This window comes from Prionailurus bengalensis, chromosome C1, assembly GCF_016509475.1.
Source record: "Prionailurus bengalensis isolate Pbe53 chromosome C1, Fcat_Pben_1.1_paternal_pri, whole genome shotgun sequence".
In the NCBI taxonomy this organism is placed as follows: Eukaryota; Metazoa; Chordata; class Mammalia; order Carnivora; family Felidae; genus Prionailurus; species Prionailurus bengalensis.
The window spans coordinates 327846-353554 of NC_057345.1; the positions used below are offsets into that span (position 1 = coordinate 327846).

The window sequence follows — 25709 nt, forward strand, 5'->3', positions numbered from 1 at the left end:
GGAGGAGTGTTGGTCTCAGAACCCCTCTAAAGCCCGCTCCTTCTGGGCACCCACTCTCCCTGTACAGGGCAGGGTCGGCCCCTCCGGGGGAACAGGCGGCTGGCTATTCCTACCCCCCCCACACACACACACAAAAGGCCACATTCACGCCAGTCTTCACCCCCTCAGCAAAAGGGTGCACAGAGGACACGGGTGAACGGAGGCAGCACACTGGGTCGGGAGACAGGCCCTTCACCATCCGGACCCGTGACTGGGCACCAGCTCAAGGGGAAGAAAAGGAGTCCTCCCGCCTCCAGAGCACGGTCCCTGGCACAAGTGCCCAGAACTAGCTCAGAGCAAGCGTGCACACGTGGGAGCACGTGGGAGAGCGTGTGCAGGTGTGGAGCAGTGTGGCAAGCAGGCAGGTGCGGACGCAGGGGGGTGCTGGTGTGGGAGAGTGTGCGTGAGGCTGAGTGTGTCTGAACACCGCAAGTGTCAGGGACTGAACTGTGTCCCCACGTGCTGAAGCCAACCCCCAACGTGGCAGTGTTTGGAGATGGGGCCTCTAGGGGGGTGGTTAGGGCTAGATGGGCTCAGAGGGCTGGGCCCTGACCCCACAGGACCGTGGTCCTTTTGGGAGAGACCCCAGGAGAGTCTCTTCCCACCTTGAGGGAGGGAGGGTCTCTTTGCCTCGCGAGGACGAAGGAGAAGGCGGCATCTGCCACCAAGGAGAGAGGCCTCAGGAGAGAGCAGCCCTGCCCACACTTGACCGGGGCCCCAGGACTGCTGTTTAAGCTGCCCCACCCATGGTGCTGTGTTCGGACGGCCCCACGGACCAAACGCCTGCAGATGCATCCTGGGGGCAGTGTGCCCAAGAGCACGTGTGAACCTGTGTCCGTGCGCGGGCACATGTGTGTGTCACCGGCCTCACGTGCCGGGACCTGTGTGAACACCCAGGTACTTCTTTGGGGTGGGGGTGGGGAGTCCTGTGAAAACAAACCATCAGCACCCACTCCGACTCCCCGGCCGGGCAGAGGCCAGCAGGACAGCTGTGAGCCTTCTGCTGGCGGGGCCCACTCTGCCTCCCCAAGAACTTTAGAGGCCACATCAGGCTCTCCCCACCCTGCCCCACACCCACCCTGGGCTTAGGGTGTCCCCACAGCACCAAGGCAGCAGTAAAGACTGGAACGACCCAGTGTGATCCTACGGAGCGCGTGGCGCCCTCAGACACAGATCTGGGTGGATCCAGGGCAGGCAGGGAAGGCCCGTGTGCAGGAACTCTGCGGTGGGTCAAGGGGGAAGGACACAGGCACACGCATGTGCGCACACCAGACGAACGTGTGCATACGTGTGCATTTTCTCTCACACCCCTCGAGGAAGGGGACGCTCTACTGTGTCATTTTTGTACCTTTCAAATCACAACCGTGAGATGAAATTAACCATTCAACAGTTACTTTAAAAAGTTTCAGGCAGGGGGCCTCCTTTGGGGATGGGACGAGAGCGGGGTAGGAGCTGGAAATCCCCCTCCCCGAGAAAAACAGGTAAGGAAGCTGAGCTCCCCCGGCCCGTCTGTGGGAAATTCCTCCTGGGCTCTGCGGGGCAAGGCTGCCAGGGAGGCGGCCACGGCCCACAGCGGCTGGGGCGGAGGCAGAGGCGGCTCTCCCAGCGGGCAGGGGGCCACTCAGGGTCAGCCTTCGCCACGCCTGCCAAGTGAGACGGGGTCCACACAGGGAAGGGGATCAGGGCGTCCAGACGGCCGGGTGTGCGTGCGTGTGCGTGCGTGTGCGTGCGTGTGCGTGCGTGTGTGTGTGTGTGTGCACGCCGTCTCCCACAGGTGGTGAGAAAAACCTTTTCTTAAATTGACAAAAACCGGAGCCTCTGAGGTTGAGGGAACAACCCGGGGGTCTGGTGGGCAGCGCTCCCCTCTCCGGCGGCGCCGGCCTCCACCGCCTGAGGCCCTGCACACCCGGCCCCTGTATCCGCATCGGTCCACAGCGGCCCGTGGAGCACAGACAACTAACTGTATGTCACCCGCTCGACCCACCACCATCCTGTGGGCCCAGCCGACCCCCCCCAGCTCAGCCCACACCCCCAAGTGTCACACACCTGCTTGCTGCTGATGCACCCACGTGGGCCTGGCCACCATGGGGACCCCTCCCACCACGCACTCTCGTCCCTTCTGAAGTCTTTCCTCTTGTTTGCCTAGAAACCAGCCCAGGTGTCACCGCGCCCTTGTTCCTCTGCAGCGGCCCCGCTCCCACGCTTTTCGGAAGCGGGTCCCTGTGGCAAGGGTGGACCCGCTGGCTGGGCGAGCTGTCCACTGAGGAGCCACGGACCTCGGCGCAGGGCTCCTGAGAGGATGGCCAGCAGGGAGGGGGTGGGGGGAGCAGAGACCGGAGGTGGCAGCTGAGAGGCGTGTGGGGTCAGGGGCCGCGAAACCCTCACACTTCAATGCCCTCTGTCCCCAACGCCAGTCAAGCACGGGGCAGAGCTGACCCCCAGGAAGGACTGGGACAGCATGTGTGAGAAATGCGGGTCTGGTGGAACCTCAGCCAACATCGCTGTCCTGTCCCCAGGCCCTGACCACCGGCTCAGGGAGACTCCAGGCCCTCACAACCGGCCGGGCTGGGGGCTCTGAGGCCAGTCTCGGTGGACTCCTGAGTTCTCACCACCCCCCACCCCGGTCCCTCCCCTAAGGGCTTGTTCTCAGATCTTCCCTTTCTACCAGGAACTCCGGTTCCCTTGCCCCCCCCCCCGGCCCCTCCCAGGGGGTCTCACCCAGGCCCAGGCTTCAGGCTCCTGACTTTAAATCTGTAGCCCACACCCTTGGCTTCCTGCGAAAGCCATCTCCCACGAGCTCCCAGAGGTCCCCGTTGTCGGTAAACACATCTGTCACATGCAGCCCCACCCGGGACCCTGGTCCTTCCCGCACCTGCCTGACCAAACTCTCTGTTCTCACCAAATCGCCCACCTCAAAAGCGCTAAGTGGAAGCCACCTAGCCACAAACGTTCCAAAATCATTGTATGGGCTTAAAAAAAAAAAAAAAAAAGAAGCTGGGAGAAAAAGGCAACTATATTTTAAAGTAAATTCGTAAGATTCTTGTCACAAGTGTTTGTGTTTTCGGAGACCGAGCGTCCTCCGCTCGGAAGGGCAGGCACCCCCAGCCACCGGCCACCGGCAGCACATTCGAGCACGAGCTCCACCACTCGGTCTTTAGGGAGGCGGCAGGAGCCGCGTTACTTCCCACAGGTCCGTGCCCTCGCACGACGGCACCCGCTTCCCAGAAGTGACACGTGGCAGCACGTGGGGCCCCGCGCACTGGGGCGGCCGGCCCGTGGCGCGCCTCGGGGGCTCCGGCCTGCTCAGGCACAACTTCGAGGAGCCTGGACCCAGGGCCCGAGGGCGGCAGGAGGGAGGGAGGCTTCCGGGAGGGGCGGGCGGCGGGGGGCTCGGGCTCAGAACTCCTCGTGCACGTTGCGGGCATAGTCCATCAGCTTGCTGCCCGTGAAGAACTCGCTGTACTTGAGGACCTCCTCGGGCTCCAGGTGGTGGTTCTGGTTCTCGTCGGCGATGGCGATCATCTGTTTGGCCTCGTTAAGGGCGTTGTACTCATTCATGGGGTCCATGTAGTCCTACGGTGGTCGCGGGCACCGCGTCAGCGCGGCCCTGGCCGCCAGGGCCCCCCTGGCCCGCCCGCTCCCCGGCGGCACTGGGAGCCCTGGGCCTCAGGTGCCACTGTCACAATGGCGCCCAAAGTCCGCACGTGGTGACACGGCTGAGAGCCCCCACCGAGGTGGACGCCCCCGCCCCACACGGACACCCGGTCAGCGAGGTCAGCACCTTGTGCCTCAGGCAGCAGCGGCAAGGCCGGAACCCTCTAACCAGCTACAGAGAGCGAGTCCTTGTTTAAACCCCGCCCCCCCTCACCCCCCCCAATGGCTGATAGCACAGAAGCAGCAGGAAGGGGATGGCGGCGTGTTCCTGAATGTTCTGGAAGGCACACACCAGGCTGGAAGTGGCTCAGGGCCAGGGAGCCTCGCCTGTGTGGGTGCAGGAGATTCACTGCCTCCCCGTCCTCGCCAGGGAGCCCCCACCACGGGAGGGAGGGAGGGAGGGGAGCTCTCTTGGAGCGCAAGAAGCTTTGAGTGGCCACCCGCAGCCTGGCAGTGGGGCGTGTGGGGCACGGACACAGGCGGAAACATGGACCAAATCAGCCACCGTTCGACCCCTGAACCACAAGTGTCCGTCCTCCAGCTATCAGCAAGGGAGCAGAGAATTCTGATGTGCGACGAACGAGTCATACAGCAATGGGGAAACAAGCCTACACGGCACCAGTGAAAACACTTCGGGGGAAGATGGTGGGTTCCAACGTGGCCCACGGCCCCAGCGTCCAGCCACATGCCCACTGGGGAGCGGCTTCTTGGAGCCTCGAGAGGCCAAGACACCCGGACACCCCAACCAGGGGGCACCCTGACCAGGGGCAGGCACAGGCACCCCGCTCGAATCCCCTCTGAGTGCCAAAGGCGACCAGGCTGGTGGGGTGGACCCCCAACCCTGAGGGAGCCCGCTTCTAGGTGCCACTAAGTGACCGGCCACAGCCGGACCGGTGCCGCCTTCCCTCCCACTGCAGCCCCACGGGAAGCCTCGGGGCCCTGAGCCCAACCCCATAGGCGCCCCCACGCCCCCCACCACCTGCGCTCACCTCCAGCTCCGCCATGGTCACGATCCCATCATGGTTGGCGTCGATTAGCTCCTCAAACTCCTTTTTCCGGTCTCTGACCCAACTGTCATCGATGTCCTGGCCCTGCTGGTTCTCCACCGTGCCCGCGGGCAGAGAGATGAACTCAGGCAGCGAGAGCTGCTTGTCACCGTCCTGGTCTGCAGGACAGAGGTGTGGACACTCAGACCCCAAGTGAGCACGGGACCACCCAGGCCCACCCAGAAGAAAGTCCATCAGACAGGTCTGCTGCCAAATTTTCAGCCTAAAGCAGAACAGGTGCATCTCAAAACAGGTGCCCAGGAGCCTGGTGGAAGTCAGACGGCCCAGGGCAAGTCCTGGCCTTCCCTCACCAGGTGGCCACACAGCCTCCGAGACCCCCAGGCTGACCCCTGACGGGAGAGTCGCTGCAGGTGCCAGTGGGCCCCGCCCTCCAGCCCAGCTGCCCCTACCCCCACCCCCACCCCGGGGGCGCCAGGGCCTCCGGCCAGGCCTCACCCAGGTCCCGGACAATCTCCTTGACCATGAACTTGAGCATGCCACGGCTGTGCTCGGGGTGAAGGAACGACAGGAACTCGTCCTCAGTCAGCAGCAGATCCGAGGGGGGGTTGTCCGCCTGGTACCAACGGTCCTTGAGGTTCTCCAGGACTTCCTGTGCTGAGAGAGGCACATCTGTGAGGACCCAGGCCCCCACGGCACCTGCACGCACCAGGAAAGCTCTGAGGTGTGCTGCCCGCAGAGGAGGGCCGGCTCAGGACGCTGCGGCAAGCGAGGCCTAGCGCCGCTCTCCCGAAGGAGAGCTCGGCCCTCAGGGAGGCAGAGGGGGCAAAGCCCCCAGACAGACACAGACCCTCCCAAGACACAGACACAGGTCCCACAAGACACACACACATATGCCCCTGGACACAGATCCTCCCCACCAAATACAGGGGCTGACCCTCCTCCAGACACAGCCCCCACCCCAGCTCACTACTGCTGTTTGCTCCTCGGGAGAAATGGAAAAGCACAGTGGAGGCTGACTCACCCTCCCCGCGCACCTACAGGAACAAAGCATAACCTTGTTCCTTTCCATCTGTTTCACGTGCGCCTTACACGGAGGGCAGGGCTCCGGAGGAAAACCCAGCTTCCAGATATGACTCAAGCATCCCCCGCACACTCTTGCCACACCCCCGCTCTCCCTCCGTGGGAAGGCCCGCGGCCTCGCAGGCTCAAGGACCGTCCAGCTGGAGGCCAGGCGAGCAGGAAGGGTTCAGGCAGGAGGTGTGTCTGCACCGCACCACCGTCACCAGGAACAGGGACTCCCGGGCCTTGGCACATCACAACAGGGGAGACAGCTGCATCCCACACGGTACCCGTCGCCTCAAGTCTTAGCGCCTTCTGCTGAACACCAGATCCCACGGTGGCCTACCCTGAATGGCGAATCCACTTAAAGGGAGGTGGGGTGACTGGCTCCCTCCTGCCCGTGTGCAGGGCCGAGAGAAACAGGGGCTAGCTAGCACACACTCGCCTGCAGGCTGTCAACAGCACCTGACCTGGAGAAAGGTCTGTGCAGCCATAACCACTTAAGGGTCTTGAGATGAGGTCACCAGGCACTCAAGGTGGGCCCCGAAGCCAACAGCAGGACTCCCGGCAGAAGACGACACACAGAGACTGCGGCAACGTGACCACAAGCAGGGACAAGGAGGGAGGCCGGGAGGGAGGGAGGCCCGTGAGCCCACAGGCACCTGCCGAGTGAGGGTCCCCCGAGGAGGCAGACCACCACGTGGGGACCCCCAAGCCTACCTCTGAGCCCCTGCCCACCCTCCCCCGGCCTCCGAGACCCTCGGCGCCGCTCCTCACCTGCAGTGCCCCACCGACACTAAAGAAGGGAACAGGGGCCTTGAAGACACGTGCTGAGGTGACAGAACTCACACCCCTGGAGGACAGCCCTGACCCCAGACATGGCCAAAGGAAAGGCGCTGAAGACAGACTAGCTCCCGAGAGCAGGCAGGGACAGGAGGCCTGCGGCCCACACCCCAGCGGCCACCCCAGAAGCTGATGCCAAATCACCAATGCTGGCAAGAGGGCAGAGGCCCCCCCAGGATGCCCAGACACCTCCAAATTACACCTTCAGGGAACAGCCGGAACCGCAGGACAAACCGTGGGAACACAAAACACAAACAGATATGAAAAAGGCAAACAACCAATTCAGAAAAAAATAGTAACATCCAAGGAACAGGGTTTAAAAAGGACAGAACTAAAATTCTGGATGACGTCCTGGGAAGTGGGAAAGGCCGACTGGCGTCGGAGCGCATTCAGGAGCCTCCTCACTGTTTAACTTGAGACTCTGCTGAGTTATACGTGCTCCAGGAACAGACTGAGCAGGAAAAATAAAGGCATGCGACATTAACGAGGTGCCCGTGACAGGTGACCCCCAAGGAGACAGCTGGAAGGCTGGGAACCCAGACACTACCAGACCCTGCAAGAAAAGGAAACTACAGACTGGTGTCTCTCATGCAAAAATGCCCCACATCGCCTGGGTGGCTCAGTCAGTTGAGCGTCTGACTTCAGCTTAGGTCACGATCCCACAGCTTGTGAGTTCGAGCCCCATGTCGGGCTCTGTGCTGACAGCTCGGGGCCTGGAGCCTGCTTCGGATTCTGTGTCTCCCGCTCTCTCTGCCCCTAACCCACTCACATTCTGTCTCTGTCTCTCTCAAAAATAAACAAACATTAGAAAAAAAAATTTTTTTAAATGCCCCACAAAATATCAGCAAATTGAATCCAAAAACACAAGAATTATATCCTACGACCAAGTGGGAGTTACCCCAAGTATGCATGACTGGTTGAACATCCAAAAATCAATTAATGTAACCATCACATCAACAGGATGAGGAAGAAAAGCCACATGACCCTATCAACACAGAAAAAGCATTACACAGAATCCAACACCCATTTATGATCCAAACTTCCAGCAAACCAGGAACAGATTAGAATTTCCTCAACTTGACAAAGAACATCTACAAAAAACCTACAGCTCACGTCATGCTTAATGGTGAGAAACTTGACACTTTGCCTCGAAGATCAGAACAAGAAAAAGATGCTTTTCAACACTGTACTGGAAGTTCCAGCCAACGCAGTAAGATAAAAAAAGGAAATTAAAGGGGCGCCTGGGTGGCTCAGTCGGTTAAGCGGCTGACTCTTGACTTTGGCTCAGGTCATGATCTCGAGGTTTATGAGTCTGAGCCCTGCATCAGGCTCTGTGCTGGCAGCACAGAGCCCACTTCAGATCCTCTGCCCCACCCCCACCGCCCTCCCCACATTTGTGTGTGCGTTCTCTCTCTAAAATAAACAAACATTACAAAATAAAGAAACAAACTTTAAAAATTAGCTAAAAACAAAAAAGAAAAAAGGGAAGTTAAAGATACCCAGACTGGGAAGGAGGAAATAAACGGTGTTGGCTCACAGATGTCACAATTGCCTGCAGAGAAAATCCGGAAGAGCTGACAAAGACTCCTGGAGCCACTAGGCAATCGTATCAAGACCACAAGACGAAGGTTAACGCAGAAAGGCCATCACTTCCCTGCACACCCGCAAGGAACACGGGGAATCGGGATTAAAGACTAAAGGGAAAATCAAACAGAGAGAAGGTATGGCTGCAGTCCCGACACAGGACACAGGGGTCCAGGCCTAGATACACAAACACTGGCACAGACAAGAGGGCCCACCGTTCATCTGGAGACACAACAGCAGTGAACACCTGTGGCCCAGGGGACACAGCGGCACCCTTCACAAAGCAGAGGCCACCAGCACACTCACCAGCACAGCCGGCGGACACGTGAGAGACCGTGTCACAGGCAGAAAGATGCCGCAGAGAAACTCCCACGAAGAGAAGACACCATGGGACAAGGGTGGGGACGGTGACCCACTGAGTGGAGGAGGAACAGGATATGCTGGGCCCCGCAGGGGCCCCCAGGTGGGACGGGGTGACGGAGCAGAAGGCAGTCACTAGGGAAAGGCGCCAGTGTTCTCCGGCCGCGCTCTAGAACTTGGCCAACACCCTAGTGCACCGAGCTTCTGTCCCTGAGGTTTTAAAGGCATGTCTGTGAAAGGCTGAGGGGCGGGCAGAGTTCTGTGCCCCACCCGCCTCACCCTGCGGGCCCTCCTCCTGGCCCAGACCCGCCCCCTCCCTGGCTGGGGTCCCCCTCGCGGGCTTGCGGCAGGGCCTGGGCGCTCACTCTCCTCGTCGACCTTCAGCTCCTCGCCATTCTTCATCTTCTCCTCGACTTCTTTCTCGTTGTGCCCTTTGCTCACCAAAAACTTCACCTTATACTCGTCCCACGACACACGGCCTAGAAGCAAAGACCAACCGTTAGGGTGTTTGACGACGGACAGTTTTACAAAGACGTGAGCAGTGGAGCCTGGCCGGCGCCATCAGTTAAGTGTCCGACTCTCGGTTCCAGCTCCGGTCGCCACCCCGTGGTTCGTGAGTTCAAGCCCCGCCGAGCCGTCAGCACAGAGCCTGCTGGGGGTTCTGTCTCTCTCTCTCTGCTCCTCCTCACTTGCGCAGTCTCTCTCAAAATAAATAAGCGAACTTCAAAGAAATGGTAAAGGATAAATACGCGAGAAGAGGTATGTAACCGTTTTCAGACGTCAGGCAACCGAAGGAGCAGAAGCAGGGGAGCCCGAAGCCCCGGCCCACCCCCTGCACGCCGCCCTGCCCTCACCGGCGGAGGACACGGGAGCCGGGAGGGCGGTCTCGCGGGCAGCATCAGCGGGCGCCCCCCACCCCCACCCCTGCCCTCTGCGCACCGCCCCCTCCTGGCGGCCCGAGCCCTGCCGGCCATACCGTCGCCGTCGGGGTCCACGGCACGGAAGTGCACCCTGCTCTCTTCGATGGCCTCCTGGAAATGCTCTGCCGTCTTCTCCATGATCCAGTGCTGCATCTCCTTGGCGCTGATCCTCCGGTCGGTGTTCACGTCGACCCTGCGGGCAGAGGGGCAATGTCACACGAGGCCTCTGGAACCCGGCAGCACAGGTGGACCGACGGACTCCACCACCGTGAACAGGGACACGCTGGGGTGGATGGACTGGGACCCCGCTCGTGGCAGACGCCGAGGCCCGAACCAGAGCCGCGAAGCCAGAGCGGGGTCGCGCTTCATACGCGGGTGCAGACGGCTAGCTGACGAAGCAGACGGCTAGCTGAGGCGCGAGCACGTGTCCACGTGTGTGCGTGGGCCAGCCCACCCCCGTGCAAACACGAGTCAGCGATGCTCACGCGTATGCACCGCCTAGTGCACACAAGTGCACACATATTAGCACGCGTGTGCGTGAGTTAACACACCTACGTATACACACGTCGGTACGCACGCACACGTTATCTAACTGCGTCCGCCAACAAGACCTCAGGCCGCGACAGCTGCAGCAAGACGCACACCAGTGCCCAGGTCCTGGCTTCTAAACACCGTCCTTCAGTAAAAGACACCAGGGCTCCTTGGAGACGTGGCTGCGCTACGGCTGAGGCGGGCACACGACGAGATGAACCTGGAGCCCCCGGCAGGGCCACAAAGTAAGGCGGTGCCCCCGAAACAAGCAAATGAAAGAGCCCCCAACGGCCAGGGCAAAACAACACAGTGCGGGACTGGACCCCAAGTACACGACACACATCCAGGAGTCCCTGCTGGTGGAGGGGACCGCTGAGAAACGTGAGCACGTGGGGGAGACAGAACTCCTCCCTCCAGAACTCCAAATACTACAGCGGTTCTTCCCCCCCGCCCCCCGGTCCCGGGAGGGAGGCACAGCTTCGTCCCCAGCCCCGCAGGGAGACCGCCTCACTGAGTGGCTGCTGCCCAGGAAGACAGGAGGGACACCCGGCAGGCACCACCCGAACCAGGTGACCGGCCAACAGGACCCCCTGATAGGATGTGACAAGAGGGCCACCTCGCCTCTGGGGTGTCCTTTCCCCAAGCCACAACCCCCTCTGACCATGAGAAAACACAAGAGACAAACCCGAAACGAGGGACATTCGACACAACACCTGTGCGGTCCTCCTCAAAACTGTCAAGGTCAGGACAAGCGAGAACAGACAGCCACCCCTCAGAGAGACTGACGGGCAGCCAGCGTGTGAGCCCACGGACACTGTCCTCCCCAGGCGGCAACGCGGCTGCCGGTCTGGTTTTCTGCACTTCAGGTGATGTGACCTTAGCATCATGACCCCTGAGCAAGCGCCCGCCTCTCCACACTGCAGGCCCCTCGTGGCTCCAGGCACACAGGCCAGTGGGCGCCCAGGTGTGGCCCGGAAGCCCCCCACCTCCACACGGACATCCGCACACCCGGCCCTCAGAGCCCTGCCAGGTGTGAGATGCGGGTGGGGCCCAACGCCAAAGGGGCTCTGAGCACACGCCAGCCCCCATGGCCCCGGCCTGGCTGTGGCACCAGACTCCTCGGTATCGCTCTGTACCCATACCCACCTATGTGCCAACCAGCTAAAGAACCAACCCTCAACACTTAAGGTGTGCACACAGCAGGAAAGAGTCCCACCTCCCCACTGCGCGCCTTGCTCCTTCGGAACCTTGCTCCGGTGTCACGCACCTGCTCCTGGCACTGAGTCTCTGGGCGACATCCCACCCTCTCTGGATTCTGCCCCATTGCCATCACCTGTCCAGTAGGCCCTGCCTGGCCCCTCTGGGGCCCCTCCCTCCCAGAGCCCTAGGCCCATCCACCAGACCCTCCAGGCCCCCGAACACGCAAAAGTGCCAAGGGCTCTAAGGCACAGAAGCCAGGCCAGGAAGAACCCACTGCTGCTTCAACAGCTGAGTTTGAACCTGTTCGGATGGAAGATCTCACAACAGGCAAGACATTCACAGGTTCAAAGTTCCCAGGGACCCCATCAGGGCCCTCAGGACCCAGGGTGGGGCCACCCTCTCTCCCGAGAATGCCCAGGGCAGGCCTGGGTAGATCCCCTGGACCGGGTTTTTAGCCCAAAGACTGGCTGTGGGCATACACTTCGCCCCTGGCCCACCAAGTGGTGCAGCCCACCCTCCCCAGGCTGCCGGGAAGGCGGTTCTCAGTGTAGGGATGGGTACTCCCAACAGACTCCTGGGAAGAGCCCAGCGCCCTCTGCATGAGCTGGCCGAATCACGAGCAGCGCCCACCTCTGTCCTCGGTCTCGGCCAGCCCACCGACGGACTGCCCCCAGCGGGCAGCCCACCTGCTGCTCCCCCTGACCCCACCCCCACCCCTGCACCCTGTGCACAGAGCACCTCACACCAGCGGGCCTCCGGGATCCACATCTCTCACCAACACCCATCCAGGGAAACCCCATCAGGGCACCATGGAGAGGAAAGAACGGGCATGCCAACCTTGCTGCCGTCTGTGGGTCGGCCTCCATCTGACCGCCAAGAAGGAGCCACCTGCCACCGGTGGCTCAGTCCCCAGCTTTCCTCTGCTCACTGGAAGCAGCAAAGCTCACTCCGGACGACAGTGATAAAATCTGTACGCTGGACGAGGCTTTGATGCACAGCTGACCGTCACCATCCTCCAGGGCGGCGTCTGAGGGGGCCGTGCGGGAAAGCGACGCCCTCTCTCGCCACAGCCTTCTGGCGGCTTCTCCTTTCTCCTCACCTCTGAACCCCCCAGGCCCTGGTCTGGCCACGGTCCTCTCTCTGGATCTGTCACCCAGCGCCCAGACTTGGCCTTCGACGCCGAGGACAGATGCACGCCTGCTGGCTGCTCCCCCTCAGCCCCGCTCAGTGACCGGGGCTCGGCCTGCAGGAGCATCCCACGCGCCCGTCCTTCCTTGCCTCCACCTGCAGCTGCCTGGTCTCCTCCCACCCACCCACGGGCAAAACCCACCACGCCCCTCAGCCCCGCTGCCCTCCACCTGTGCTCCGCCCTCATCCCACCCCTTCCCGTCCTGCGAGTAGACGGCAAGCACACAGCAGGTCCCGGGACTTCGTTCTCACCATGCCCGGGAAAGCGGGGCTCTCAACACCCCCCTTCACAGACAAGGAAGCTGAGGCTAGTGGGCTCAGGAAACAAAACCCAGTCCAACTGCCCAGGGCCTCCTCCTGAGCTCAGGCCCCAGCCGCGAGGCCCCTCACCTCCCTCAGAGGTTCCAAAGCCCCAGGCCACGTGACCTCTGTGTGTGCTCGCAGCCAGCGCGTGTGGCCTGTGTGTGTGTCCACGGCCCGTGTGACACCTGTGTGCGCTCAGAGCGGCTCCCACAAGAGAGTCAGCCCCACGTCCCAGCTCCTCTCAGTCTCTCTCCTGGAACCGAGAGCCACGAATCCTGGGTCCTGGCACAAGACCGTGCCACCACGTCACCAATACCGTGGGAGCCTGGAACTCACCAGGCGCGTGCTGAGGCACTGGGCCCCTGACACCTGGGGACCCCACTCAGCCCCGGCACGCGACCCGCCTGGGCTTGGGCCACAGTACGTGCCGGGTGAGCAAATCAGTTGGACTCTAACAGCCCCCCGCCCCCCAGGCCTGGGCGCCTACTTGGAAAAGATGACCATCAGCTTCCTCCTGCTCCTCCGGGGCTCCGCGTCCTCCTCGAACCCGTCCGTGTCCTTCCCCAGGAAGACCTCCTGGTGGAAGTCTTTGTTGAGGTGCCCGTCCATCTCCAGCTTCACCCCATTCAGGTGGTCCGGGGGCAGGATCTCCCGCTCCTCCCTGTTGCCTGCCCTCTCCCGAGCGGAGGAGTGGTTGGCAGGCCGGGCAGACACATCCATCAGCAGGATGACCCCCAAGAGCCAGAGGCAGTGAGACGCCAGGCCACGGAGGGAAGCCCGCCTGGACGCCATGGCCACCTGGGTCCGGACTCCGGGATGTCCCGCAAGTGTGGCCAGGAGCTGGGGAGAGAGGGGCGGGACAGGTGAGGAAGCGAGGCCTGGGGTCACAGCCTTCCCGCCACCCCAGACGCTGCAGAAGGCCAACCGCCCATGGCTGCCAGACCCCAACGTTAATGGTCTACGAAGAGAACACAGCCATCGTCCAGGGGAGCCTCAGCAAATACTTCACTGAAGAAGCGTTTACTTGCGACGTGAAATAAATAGAAGCTCTGGGTTGATGGGTTCCGTACTAGACGTGCCACTTTTTCCTTTTCCAAAGATGCTGGGTTTCCGGCCCTTCTCCCTCCTACTCACGTAAAGCTGCCCCATCTCAAGGGCTGCCCAGCACCACTAAGCCTGCCCCTTTTCAAAGCCTACAGCGGGCGTTCCCAGAACAGTCTCTCTCCACCCCTCCCGCCATCGACACTGACCCCAGGGACATGGTAATTCACTCTCCGAATCCCAATTCGGTATTTGTGAGCTCTGTGAACTTGGCTAAGCTACCTGACCTCCCCTGCCTCAGTTTCCCCGATGTAACAGGAACACCCAGCAGCCCCTCCCCCACCCCGAGGCTTTGTGAGAGCTGAGCCTGGTGCCAGTGCAAACGCCCAAACCCGCCCAGCAGGGCACCAGCCCCTTCCCACCTTCCCACCCCCGTGACCTCTGCAGATGTGCACACACGTACACAAACACACGCATACACGCACATGCGTGCACAAGACAGATACGCGTGAGTGTGCGCATGTCCACGCCCATGCATGTACAGGTGTTTGTGCACACACACCTACACGTGTGCACCCACATATACGTGCACGTGTGTGCACACATCCTTGCTCGTGTTCACACGGGACCAAGACTGGCGCACCAGGAAGTCTGTCGTCCTAGGTATGCCTGGGCCTGGCAACGATGAAACAAGGCCACCTTCCCGTCCGTGTCACCACGTTAAAGATCCCGGGGCCACAAGCACTCACGCCTAGCACTCGGCCATCCCAGCCTCCTCCCATATCTGCTCCTTTGCCTGGGCCCTCTTGCTTTCCCTCACCCTCCGGGTTCCCTTCTGGCTGGCGCTGGGACAGTGCTGCCCACTCCGCTTCCCACGGACACTTGCGTTCCACACTTCCCAAAGAAGGCTCCAGCTCCTTCTTGCCCCTGACATAACCCGGTCCTCGCAGGTGCAGCTGAGACCCTCACCTCCTCCGGCAGTCTTTCCAGGGAGGAGCGGCAGAGGGAAGCCGCCAGTACCCAGGGCCCAGCGGCGGTGGCCCTGGACACACTGGCCAGGGTGCCCTCCCGCCGTCAAGCTGGGGCATATGGGGCTCAGGAGGTACAGCGCCTGCCTATGCTGGCCAGCAGCACAGCCAACACACCCCAGCCTGAGGGCACACAGCTCGAGCCCCGGCTGGTCCGGGGGCACTAGCAGATGCCACCACTTGCTTCCTCGATGCTTCCCTTTGAGGCTACCTGCTCCTCACCAGCATTACTCTCCCGACACGTGATGCCTTGATGCATTAACCTTCTGAAGCTGTGCACCGTCTGGGCCCTTCGACAAGCCCTTGCTCTCTCACCTCACCTGTCTCACCCCTCTGAGGGAGGGCCTCTCACAGGGTGGCAAACGTCCCTCTTCCCAGGCCTCTGGGGCCTGCGACCTCCCCACGGGCACGAGCGCCCGCCAGCTGCCCCATGGTGCTCTCTGTGCTGTGATTGCCCTTCAATCACATCTACTGGAACGCCACACCCTCCCCCACGTCACCATCCAACGGCCGTCACACCGTCTACACCCAGCAGGCACTCCACAGAAGTGAGCGAACGCACACAGCTATTTCTGCCACATCGCAATATGCACGTTCCTGGACACGTCAGCGCAAAAGAGCGCACAATAAAAACACAGGGCCCATGGGAACAGAACAGGGCACGTGACTCAAAACCAACAGGACTGTATGTAAACAGACCACGAGGAAGTGGCGCCTGGCAAGGAACCCACAGCTCTGGCAAGCAGGTCACGGGGGTATTAAACCAAGAGGAGATGCTCTGCGCAGGTGCCAAGGAGATGCCAGTGGCGCTGGCCTTACGGCGGGCCCGGGAGGAAATGCAGCCCACCATAAGCCAAGACCTGTGTGAGCCCGCAGCCACCAAGGTAGGGAGCCCCCGACGCAGGTGCTCATGCTGGGTTTTCTTCCCATGGCTGAGGACGGTTTCCTTTCCCGCTGGAGTGTGACTCCAGTGCTGCGTCCCAGCTCTCCTGGCTAGGAAAGTGTCGTGCAAACCCAGAGAACTTTCCCCTGACGTTACTGTAACTCTCCCTGACTGTGGCCATAAAAACACACTGTGTCCAACAGGCTGTACTTTGCTCCTTGAAAGAGCAAAATCAACTGTCCGCTTATCTTCATGGGTAGCACACTACGTTCTGTACGAAAAGTAATGCCAAGATAACTGAACGGACATCAGGAAGTCCAGTGAAACTTCCTCCTCTCCTCTGCTTACGACAGTTACCTATCTTGGTAAGCACAAAAGGAGCAGCGCGGCTGAATATCTCAGTCAACTGCTCAGTTCCTCGTCCCCTGCCTGCCCCACCAGAATGGGATTTCAAAGGGCAGGGGCTTTGCCCCCTTGACTAGGGAGTCGCCCTCCTCTAGAAACGACGTCAGGGGAGGGTGTTAACGCCGCCCCAGGGTGACCAGCTTAAGTGGAGGCGACACTTCTTGGTCATCCTGGGGTGTCCGTTCAGGCGAAACTAGATCTCTTGCCGATAAAAACGCGAACCTTATTCTCACAGCTCTGTTCCGGTTTTAGGAGTCCCGCTAAGAGTGTTCCTAACACCTGCCACTGGCTGAGCCGGAAATCAAGGGCTTTACACGCATCATTCCAAATCTTCACCAAGCCCTACCAATTAGGGCACCTTTTACAGACTAGGAGAGGGAGGTCACCTCGCTGGTAAATACCGGGGTCCACCCCACTCCCCTGCCGACCTGTCTCCCCCAGCCTCAGTTCCCCGGCGGCATCCGTCGGTGTGGGCGGAGAGGACAGGAGCCCAGGGTTCAGCGGCCCGAGGGCGCGTCTGCGGGTCTCCCGACGCCCCCCGCCCCGGAGCCCTCACTCACCGGCCTCCCTCCCCTCGCCCAGGATCCGCCAAGCGGGGCCCGAGCGCCCGTGACGCCTCCGACGGGACGCGCCTAGGCCGCGGCCATCTTTCTTCCGGGAAGAGGCGGACCAGGAACGGCGCGCGCTGGCGCGACCCCGCCGTGACGACGCCGGCGCCGCCATCTTTCCCCTGGGCGGAAGTGGCCGCGCGGCCCTCCCGAGGCAACCAACGAGAAGGGCGCGCGTGCCCACGTGACGGGAGCCCACGTGACGGGCGCCCCGTAGCCCTCCGCGTCCGCCGCGGGGGGACGCGGCCTGCGCGCCAGCCGCGGAGCCTCGGGCGCCTCCCGTGCGCGCGCGCGCGCCATGAAGCTGTTGCGGCGCGCGTGGCGGCACCGGACGGCGCTGGCCCTGGGCGGCCTGGCGCTCTGCGGCGCCGGGCTGCTCTACCTGGCCCGCTGCGCCGCGGACGGCCCCCGCCCGCCGCCCGGCCGCAGCCCCCCGCCCGCCGGGCCCGCACGCGCCGCCGCCTTCCTGGCCGTGCTGGTGGCCAGCGCGCCCCGGGCGGCCGAGCGGCGCAGCGTGGTCCGCGGCACGTGGCTGGCGGCGGCGCGGCGCGGCGGCCCGGGCGACGTGTGGGCGCGCTTCGCCGTGGGCACGGGCGGCCTGGGCGCCGAGGAGCGGCGCGCCCTGGAGCGCGAGCAGGCGCGGCACGGCGACCTGCTGCTGCTGCCCGCGCTGCGCGACGCGTATGAGAACCTCACCGCCAAGGTGCTGGCCATGCTGTCCTGGCTGGACGAGCACGTGGCCTTCGAGTTCGTGCTCAAGGCCGACGACGACTCGTTCGCGCGGCTGGACGCGCTGCTGGCCGAGCTGCGCGCGCGCGAACCCGCGCGTCGCCGCCGCCTCTACTGGGGCTTCTTTTCGGGCCGCGGCCGCGTCAAGCCCGGGGGCCGCTGGCGCGAGGCCGCCTGGCAGCTCTGTGACTACTACCTGCCCTACGCGCTGGGCGGCGGCTACGTGCTCTCGGCCGACCTGGTGCACTACCTGCGCCTCAGCCGCGAGTACCTGCGCGCCTGGCACAGCGAGGACGTGTCGCTGGGCGCCTGGCTGGCGCCGGTGGACGTCCAGCGCGAGCACGACCCGCGCTTCGACACCGAGTACAAGTCCCGCGGCTGCAGCAACCAGTACCTGGTGACTCACAAGCAGAGCCTGGAGGACATGCTGGAGAAGCACCAGACGCTGATGCGGGAGGGCCGCCTGTGCAGGCAGGAGGTGCAGCTGCGCCTGTCCTACGTCTACGACTGGTCCGCGCCCCCCTCGCAGTGCTGTCAGAGGAAGGAGGGCATCCCCTGAGCTGCGGCCGCAGCCGACCCGCCGCGAGTCGCACGGAGGCCGGGACAGGGGCCCCAAGGCGGCCGCCGCCGCGACGGTCGTTCAGGGCCCTGTGAGGCAGCCGCTGAGGCGGCCTCCCGCCGGCCTTGCACGGGCACGGCTGACGGGCTCTGGCCGGGTGTCCGGAAGGAGCCCAGCCCTCAAGGGGACCTGGCTTCTGCGGCCACCGGTAGGGTTTTCAGGCAGACGCCAAGCGGCGGCGGACAGCTCGCAGGTCCCAGCTCCGGTGGGCGCGCCCAGGGCCGTGCACCCCAGCGGCCGCCACCGGGCCTCGCTCGGGAGCATCTTGTTCTGGGCCTGGGAGGCCCCTGGGGCTTGCCAGGGCAGCACCTTCCGTCCAGGTAGAAACGTCCGGTCCCTGGATCTCAGCCGGCATCGGCCTGGCTGTGAAGACGCCCAGCTTTGGGCGAGCTGGCAGGGCTTTGCCGCCGCACCCCGGCCTGTCCTTCTCCCGACGTAGGGGCCAGCAGCAGCGAGAGGCTGGAGCTGACGGGCACTTGCGGACCTGACCACAGAGAAAGAATCTGGACTCGTCCAGGGGTGGGGACTGTGCCTTGTCCTGCATCCTGTGGTGACCGTCCACGTAGGAAATCACTGCCCAAAGAGCTGCGGCTGCAGGGATCTGACCCTCGGGCCCTTGCATGTTGCACCCTCGCTGCGACGCACTCCAGTGGCTTTTCATCCGAATTGCTGTAGCCGTATCGAGTTAGGTTATCTGCTTCTGTGTTTCGTGTTGGTACCATTTGTCATGTGCAAGTCTAGGGTTTACACTTGGTGTCACTGTTTCACAGCCTCAGTGGTGTTTTGGTCTGTGTTGCTCCAAAGTGAATCTGTGATCAGTGTGCTTCGGCGCGAGTCTGTGACTTATAAATATTGTAAATTCGTGTAGATAAGAGTTTTAAGTTGGGAGCGTGTGGGTCTCAGTATATTTTTTAAATTATTTAAGGGAAGACTTTTCTATCAGAACTTGGAATTTGTGGATTAATCTGTTTTTACAGCTTGAGTTGTAGGCCCGTTGCTGCATGTGTGTTTAAATGTGGAAGAATTCTAAAATTGCCCATTTCTCTTTGTAGTTGACACTGGAAAGTTGGTCCCATTGTCTCTTTCTGAAAAGACTCCTTTTAAGGCTTCCTCGCGGCCGTGCGGGCCAAAGTGTTCCTCACATGCACATCTGTTATTTTAGACTCTGGGCCCAAGTTCCAGGAATCTGAACCCTTGCAAGTATCGGTGAGGTGTCCGTTGTTCTGTCTTTAGAAAGGCTTCGCCGGCTGCCGCGTCCTTTTGGAGACAGAACGCATTTACGTGCACCGCCCCCCTGACCGATCACCCCTCTCAAAGCTGGACACATCCTCGGACACTCGGGCTCCCTTCTTTCCCCATTAAGTGTGAAAGTGAGCGCTGTGACCGTCACAAATGTCAAATAGAGAGGCTCCGGGACAGCCGCGAGCCCCTCCCGGTGCAGTGGTGTGTGGTCCTACAGAGCTCTTCTGGGGTCTGACCTGGGTTTGCTGTCTGGGGAGCCTGGCCACGCGGCCAGTGTCCGCAGTGCACCTCGGGCAACGCAAACAGAAGGCACCGACCTCTGACCTGCCACTCTCTGGTGTTCTTGGGCCGTGGATCGTAAGAGCGGGCGTCTTAGCTTGGGCCGCGGTAACAAAACGCCACAGATGTGTGTCCCTCACAGTCTGCAGGCTCTAAAATCACATGTGATCCGCCCCACCTGGGCTGGGTGGTGAGGGCCCTCTTCCCGGCCTGCAGGCGGCTGCCTTCTCACCGCGGCCTTGTGACGGGAGAGAGCCAAAGCGAGTGCCTGGTGTCTCTTTTTACAAGGACGCTGATCCCACCAGAGGGCCCACCCGCATGACCTCAGCTACCACCACCTCCAGATACTATCACATTGGAAGCTGAGGCTGCAGTCTGCGTTTGGGGGGATGTAGTCCACAGCGGCAGGTTTGGGTTATTTTTGTTGAAAGGTAGAGGGATATCCGGGGTTTGGAGTCTTGGGCCAGAAGGAAGCGGGGGATGGTCTCGTGGTTGCGATTCTCCTACCTTTAGAAGGTGGAAGCCGGGCCAGAGAGGTCCCAAGATCTGACAAGTTCTGATCACAAGGTGAACGTCGGCTTTCTGATTGGCCAGTTCGAGCCAGGACTGACCTTCCCCCTGTGAACACCTGGTTCACAGAACAAGGGTTCACAAGAGGAGCCAGGTTTGGGGACACCGGGGTGAGCAGAATGGGACCCTGCCGACCTTTTTCACCTGAACGTGTTGTGTGAACGTCGGGATCGTCGAAGGAGTTGGCGTGTGCCCGTGTCCGTCCTCCTGCAGACAGCTTGCCGGCACCCACGTGCCGGGGGCAGAGCCAGGCTCTGAGCCCAGGGGTGGACCTCTGATCCCTGCCCTGCGTTGCAGTCCTGCTGTAGTTTCCGGTTCCTCCAGAGCACACCCCGTGGGAAGGAAGCATGAACAGGAAGCATGCAGCCATGTCCAAGGCTTCCTTGTAAAAAATCTAAAAACCCAGACGTGTCTCTTGAAGCGAGGGGGACCTACGAGACTGAGCATTCGCTTGAATCACATGAAGGTGCCAGTATGCAACCAGTTTTGACAAAAATGGAAACTTCCTATTGTTCAGCCAAAATCATTAAATTTCCATACAGAACAAACCCTCTCCTGGGCTGACTGTGCACATCATTACTGCAGTTGTAACGTCAGGATTCAGACCACACGTTCGATCTGATGGCCAGGGGTCCCTTCCTGGAGTGACCCTCAGCCATCACCTTGCCGGCAATACTGGGGCCCACGGACAGAGCCCGCCCTGGCTGGCGGGTTCTCCAGATCAGGGTGGCCCCCCCCCCCAGACTGCACCTCCCCCCAACTGAGCCACACACTGCAGGCTGCACACCACCTGGACACGTGTGTCCTAAAGGCCAGTGGCTGAGCCCAACGCCGGCCCAGGGCCCAGGAGACGGTAGGCTCTTGGGAGATGGGGAGTCAGACCACCGAACTGGTTTTTACTGGGGGTTTGCGACACAGGACAGCCCACTCTCTCCCAGCCAAACCAGTCTCTCTTTAAGTGGCCGTCAGCCCACACTGGCATCAGGCCCGGAGGGGCATGGGCCACCCAGCACCACCTCGAGTGGTGCCCCTCTTCTCATGGAGGGCCCTGGCCCCGCCCCTCCCTCCCCCGGGGCCAACGTGGAGAGCAGGTGTCAGGAGAGGACGCGAGCTGTCGGGACACCAGGATAACACGCCAGCGCCTGCATTCAGCACTTCTGCGGGCTGGCGTGCAGCCCTGGCAACGGCCCCTTCATTTTCCTGAGAAAGAGGAAGAGACGGGGCATAGAGACTGAGCGCTTTGGCCAAGGTTCCAGGACTAGAAAATGTCGAAACTTCAGAAACGTTGGCAGTAACAGGATGAAGCTCCAAAGAGTTCCATCAAGCAAGAAAAGCCAATCCCAAAAAGTCTGCGTGCCGGCTGCTCCTTGATGCTTGCGCTCCGGACCCAGGGATTTGGAGAGAGGCTCAGGTGGTTTTTCGTCAGTGTGCCCTGGGTTGAGCTAATGTCTCTCTCCTTCTCTGAGCCTAGGGAGCAGGCGGACACCTCCTGTGTCTGTCCTTAAACCACGGCCTGGCCTCAGAACAAACCCTGGGCTCTCGAGGGGTCACAGTCCAAGCCCTGTGAGTCTTCCCGTTCCTGAGACCCCATGAGCCTCCACTCCAGGGTCTCCCCCGGGGGTCACCTTCCAGCACCCACCCAGAGGACCTTCCCCACATCCTACAGCTTGGGAGCTGAAATAATCCCGTCACCTGGCCTCTGTGGGCACCCGTGCCCCCATCTTCAGGGCCAGGGTGGGCTCACTGCCAGCCTGGGCTACCCCCTGGAGCTCCCTACCCTCCTCTGCTCTCACCCCCACACTCTCCTCTGACCCAGCCCTTCCTGCCCCCCGTCTTTCCTGTGGATGGTGCCGTTGGCCCCCCCACCCATCCCCGTTCCCCCACTTCATGCCCTCACAGTCTCCTGCAGAAGGCCCAGCACTACCCCCCATGGCCACACCGCAGCCAGGTAACCCTACTCACTGGGCCGACCGCTTCTGAGATCACCCAAAGCCAACAAAACAGCCCACCGCCCCGTGTGTCCTGGGGCCTGCATGCCCCGGGGACTGTCCTCTGCTGGGTGTCTCTGGAGCCCCTCCCCCCTCCCCCCCACAGACCCTGCACCTCCCCCACTGTGGGGTCCCATTGCAGGTGGTGCGGTGAGTGGTGTGGCCTGACGAGGGGGGCAGGGAGGGGAGGGGGCGGGGAGAGGGAAGACAGCGTCAGGCCTCCGCTCCGGCTGCAGAGAAGGAGACTCGCAGTGGGGCCTCGGCAGGCATCCCATGGACCGAGCTCAGGCACGCTGCTCTGCCCGGGGCCTGGTCCAGCGGGCATCACGGAGGCCGATGGCCATCGGTGCAGGGCGCCCACTCCCAGCTCCTGGCCTTCCTCTTGGCCCCCGAGGGGCCCAGAACAGGAAATGAGTGAAATCAGAGAAGATCAGCAGTTCTGCAAGGCTAGGGCAGGGCACCAGGGTCAGGGGAATGTGTTCTGGGAGGACCCAGGGATGTGGGACCCCATTCTGGATGCCAGCCTCAGCTGCCCAAGTCAGAAGACTGGGCAGAGGCGTGGTCCCCAGTCTGAGCACCAGCAGGTGCCCAGGGGTGCCCATCTAGCCCCAGGTCCCTGGTGGGGACCTGGAGAGCATCCCGAGCCTGGGGTGGGGCTCCTGACAGGCTGCTCTCAGGAGACCCAGCCTCTGCAGAAGCTAATGGTGGGGTGGAGTGGCTTCTGCCCCTCCCCCGCCTTGACACAGACCTGAGGGCTACACCAGGGCCATCTTGGGAGTAGGGGGTGGGGGTGGGGCCCAGGAAGTGACGAGGGTCAAGGTTCTCTGCAGAGGGGTCTCCACTTGAGCTTGGAGATGAAAGCTACCCCCAGGAAGGGAGCCCTGGCAGCTGGCGGGGGGGGGGGGGGGGGCGGCAGCAGGAACTGGAATCCAAGGACGTCTAGGCAGGGGTGGCAGTGGGGGAAGCTGCTTGGCCGGTCGCCGCCACTCAGCAGGATGGTCAGGGGCCCTCCCACACACACCTGTGGCCACCTGCCCAGGTGCCCCTGTCGCCCCTGGCCCCAGGTGCCTGCACTTCCTGTGCACATGGCCCCAGAGGCCCTTCTCCCAGCCAGCAGGGTTCACGGATGGCTGGGTGGCAGGGCCCGCCAAGCAGAGCTCAGCTGGTGGTGGCACTCACAGGCCGGGGAGAAGCCAGGGCCACGGAGAACCCGGACCATGGACTAGCCCGTCTTCCAGAGTAAACACCACAGGCTGCAGCCAGCAGGACGGGAACCCCGTGAGGACCCTCACCTGCAGCCTGCCTCCCACGACCCAGGGCCTGGCCCAGCCCGGTGATCCAAGCCCTGCCCCCGACCTCCAGCGGTGTCCGAGGATCTCAAAGGCCCAACCCCCGAGGGGCCCGGCACCCTGACGCAGGCGCCCACTCGATCCTTCAAAGGAAGTGACAGGTGGATGGCCAGAGCCAGGCTCAAGCCCGCGACAGGAGTCACCACGTCAGGCCCTCTGAGCATATCTCCAGGCAGGCCCCCACCCTGTCCCTCTGGCCCCAGAGGAGGGATCAGACGACCCCACGACGAAGGTCCCGAAGTGCATCCTTGGGTCTGGCCCTGGTGCAGGCTGCTGTGAGGGCCCCCTGCGGATGGGCTTCTGGGGCCCGGAGGTGGGGGGGGGGGGGGGGCAGGGATTCAGGGCTACGGCAGGGGGCCAGGAGGCAGGCGAGGGGCTGCAGGAAGGCCAAGCGACTGCTTCTGGAGACGCTTTACTTCACAACTGGAGTTTCTCTTGGCCCTCTGACACCCTTCCTGTTCACTCCTGCTCTCGCTGCCACCCCCTCACATACCCAGGTTCCAACAGAGCAGCCTGGGGGGGCCGCGAGTGCAGGTGGGGGTCCCTCCTACCCTCGAGGCCGCCCCGGGTGTGTGTGTGACCTGCCGGCTGTTACAAAACTGACATTATCAACCAGAGCAACCCATGAGTCACTGCCCCGGGGCAGGGGCTGCACCCCAAACTCCCCCGAACAAAGGCCTTTTGTCCCCAAGCACCACACCCCCGCCCCTAGGCCAGGCCCGCCTGTGCACACCATCAGACCCACAAGTGGGCAGACGTGCCGATGGCGGGAGCAGGCACGGGCTCGACATCCGGACGTGCTTCCCAGCCTTGCTTAACGTGGCTGCAGGGGCCGGGCTCGGGGAGACCCTGAGATGCTGAAGGCCTCAGCTCCTGGCTGACCCTGAGGCAGGGCCCTAAGGTCATGCGGAGCTCGGAGCCGCCTGAACTCAGAGCCCATCGAGTGCACCGTTCAAGCCCGGCCAGTGAGCAAGACCCCGGGGTGCAGTGCCCCACCCTGCTCCCCAGCAGAGGGCTGCCCGGCCTCGGATCGGAGGCCTCAGGTGAGACAAGGTGCACCCCCGCCCCCCGCCATCCCAGTTAGCTTCTCCTTGGGGGTGAGGAAGCCCTCTCCCTTGCCCCCAGCACCCAGAGTCCCCAGCTGTCACAGAGAGTCCAGCTCGAGGACTGACAGCAGCACATCCCCACCCCGGGGTCCAGCGGCTTTGTGACCACGCGCACAGCCCCGCCAGCCAGCCTCCCTGATGCCCAGGACCGAGCACAGCCGTTCCCGAGCTCAGGTACTGGCTGGCCAGGGGCTCCAGCCACTGGGCCCCAGACACCTGCCCTGTGTTTGCTCCCAGGGGCCTGGTGATTCTAGCTCGGCACACAAGCCCCGGTCCCAGGGCAGAGACAGAGGAGACACAGAGACTCCACCCCACACACATCTCACACACAGCAGCACCGGGCAGCTCCACTGGCCCAGAGACACGATCGCAGCCACAAGGACAGCAAGTCAGCACAGGGAGTCCCGAGAGAAGCACGGACACTCCCGCCCAGACCCCCCCACACCCCAGGCCAACTCTCAGTCCCTGGCCCGGGCCGTAGGAGTCGGGACGTCCCGACAGGGTGTGAGAACCTCCCAGGTGTGCTTGGAGGACAAGCAGCCGCCCTTGGAACAGCCCTCCCACTCATCAGCCCCAGGTCCAACCCCGAGGGGGGGACGTCACGCCCAAAGCTGGGCCCTGGCCACCAAGGGCCAGCCTGTCCTGGCGGTATCCTAAAGTCCACACTTCTTCCAGGGCCCAGGCTGGGGGGGAGGGTGCTCTTCTGGAAACCTCACCCCTACCCTGTCCCATCCCACAGGCCTCTCAGAGGAGGACCACGGGAAGAGGGGACGGGCAGCCTTCTCGCTCATAGCCAGGACCCCCCCCCCCATCCTGCCCCTCCAGCCTCCTGCCACGGACCGAGGTTGGGGCCTGGCTGCTAAGCTAGTGGGGGCTCCTGGCCCCCAAGAGGACTTTCCAGCTGTCCTGAGCCAGATGCCCACATTCCTGTCTGCCCTCAAACACAGCACTGGAGGGCACTGGAGGGGCAGGCCATGACCCAGCCCCGAGACACCCCACCCCCAGGGCCCCAAGGCCTACAACCAGGCCATGGACCCAAGACCAGGGATCTGGCAGCGGAGGGCTGGGGGGTGCCAGAGGAAGCATGCCCCCTCCCAGGGGCCCCTACCTAGCACAGCAGGGCCTAGAGCCCTCCCTGGCAAGCCCCAGGGTCAGATGGAGCTTCTGGGACTGA

At 62.5% G+C, this 25709-nt stretch overlaps 2 protein-coding genes across 2 annotated transcripts; one reads left to right on the plus strand and one right to left on the minus strand.

Annotated features, from left to right (window-relative positions):
• Positions 1–3034: 3034 nt before the first annotated feature.
• On the minus strand, positions 3035–16735 carry SDF4 (stromal cell derived factor 4). The gene is made up of 7 exons (XM_043573496.1): positions 16606–16735; positions 13176–13528; positions 9523–9659; positions 8912–9025; positions 5196–5354; positions 4683–4858; positions 3035–3612 (listed from the first exon to the last, which is right to left on the minus strand). Exons 2-7 carry the CDS (start codon positions 13478–13480, stop codon positions 3436–3438), a joined length of 1068 nt encoding a protein of 355 aa, XP_043429431.1. The 5' UTR covers positions 13481–13528; positions 16606–16735; the 3' UTR covers positions 3035–3435.
• A 141-nt stretch (positions 16736–16876) lies between these two features.
• On the plus strand, positions 16877–20645 carry B3GALT6 (beta-1,3-galactosyltransferase 6). The gene has a single exon (XM_043573497.1). The coding sequence runs from the start codon at positions 16952–16954 to the stop codon at positions 17939–17941; it is 990 nt and encodes a 329-aa protein (XP_043429432.1). The 5' UTR covers positions 16877–16951; the 3' UTR covers positions 17942–20645.
• Positions 20646–25709: the final 5064 nt, after the last annotated feature.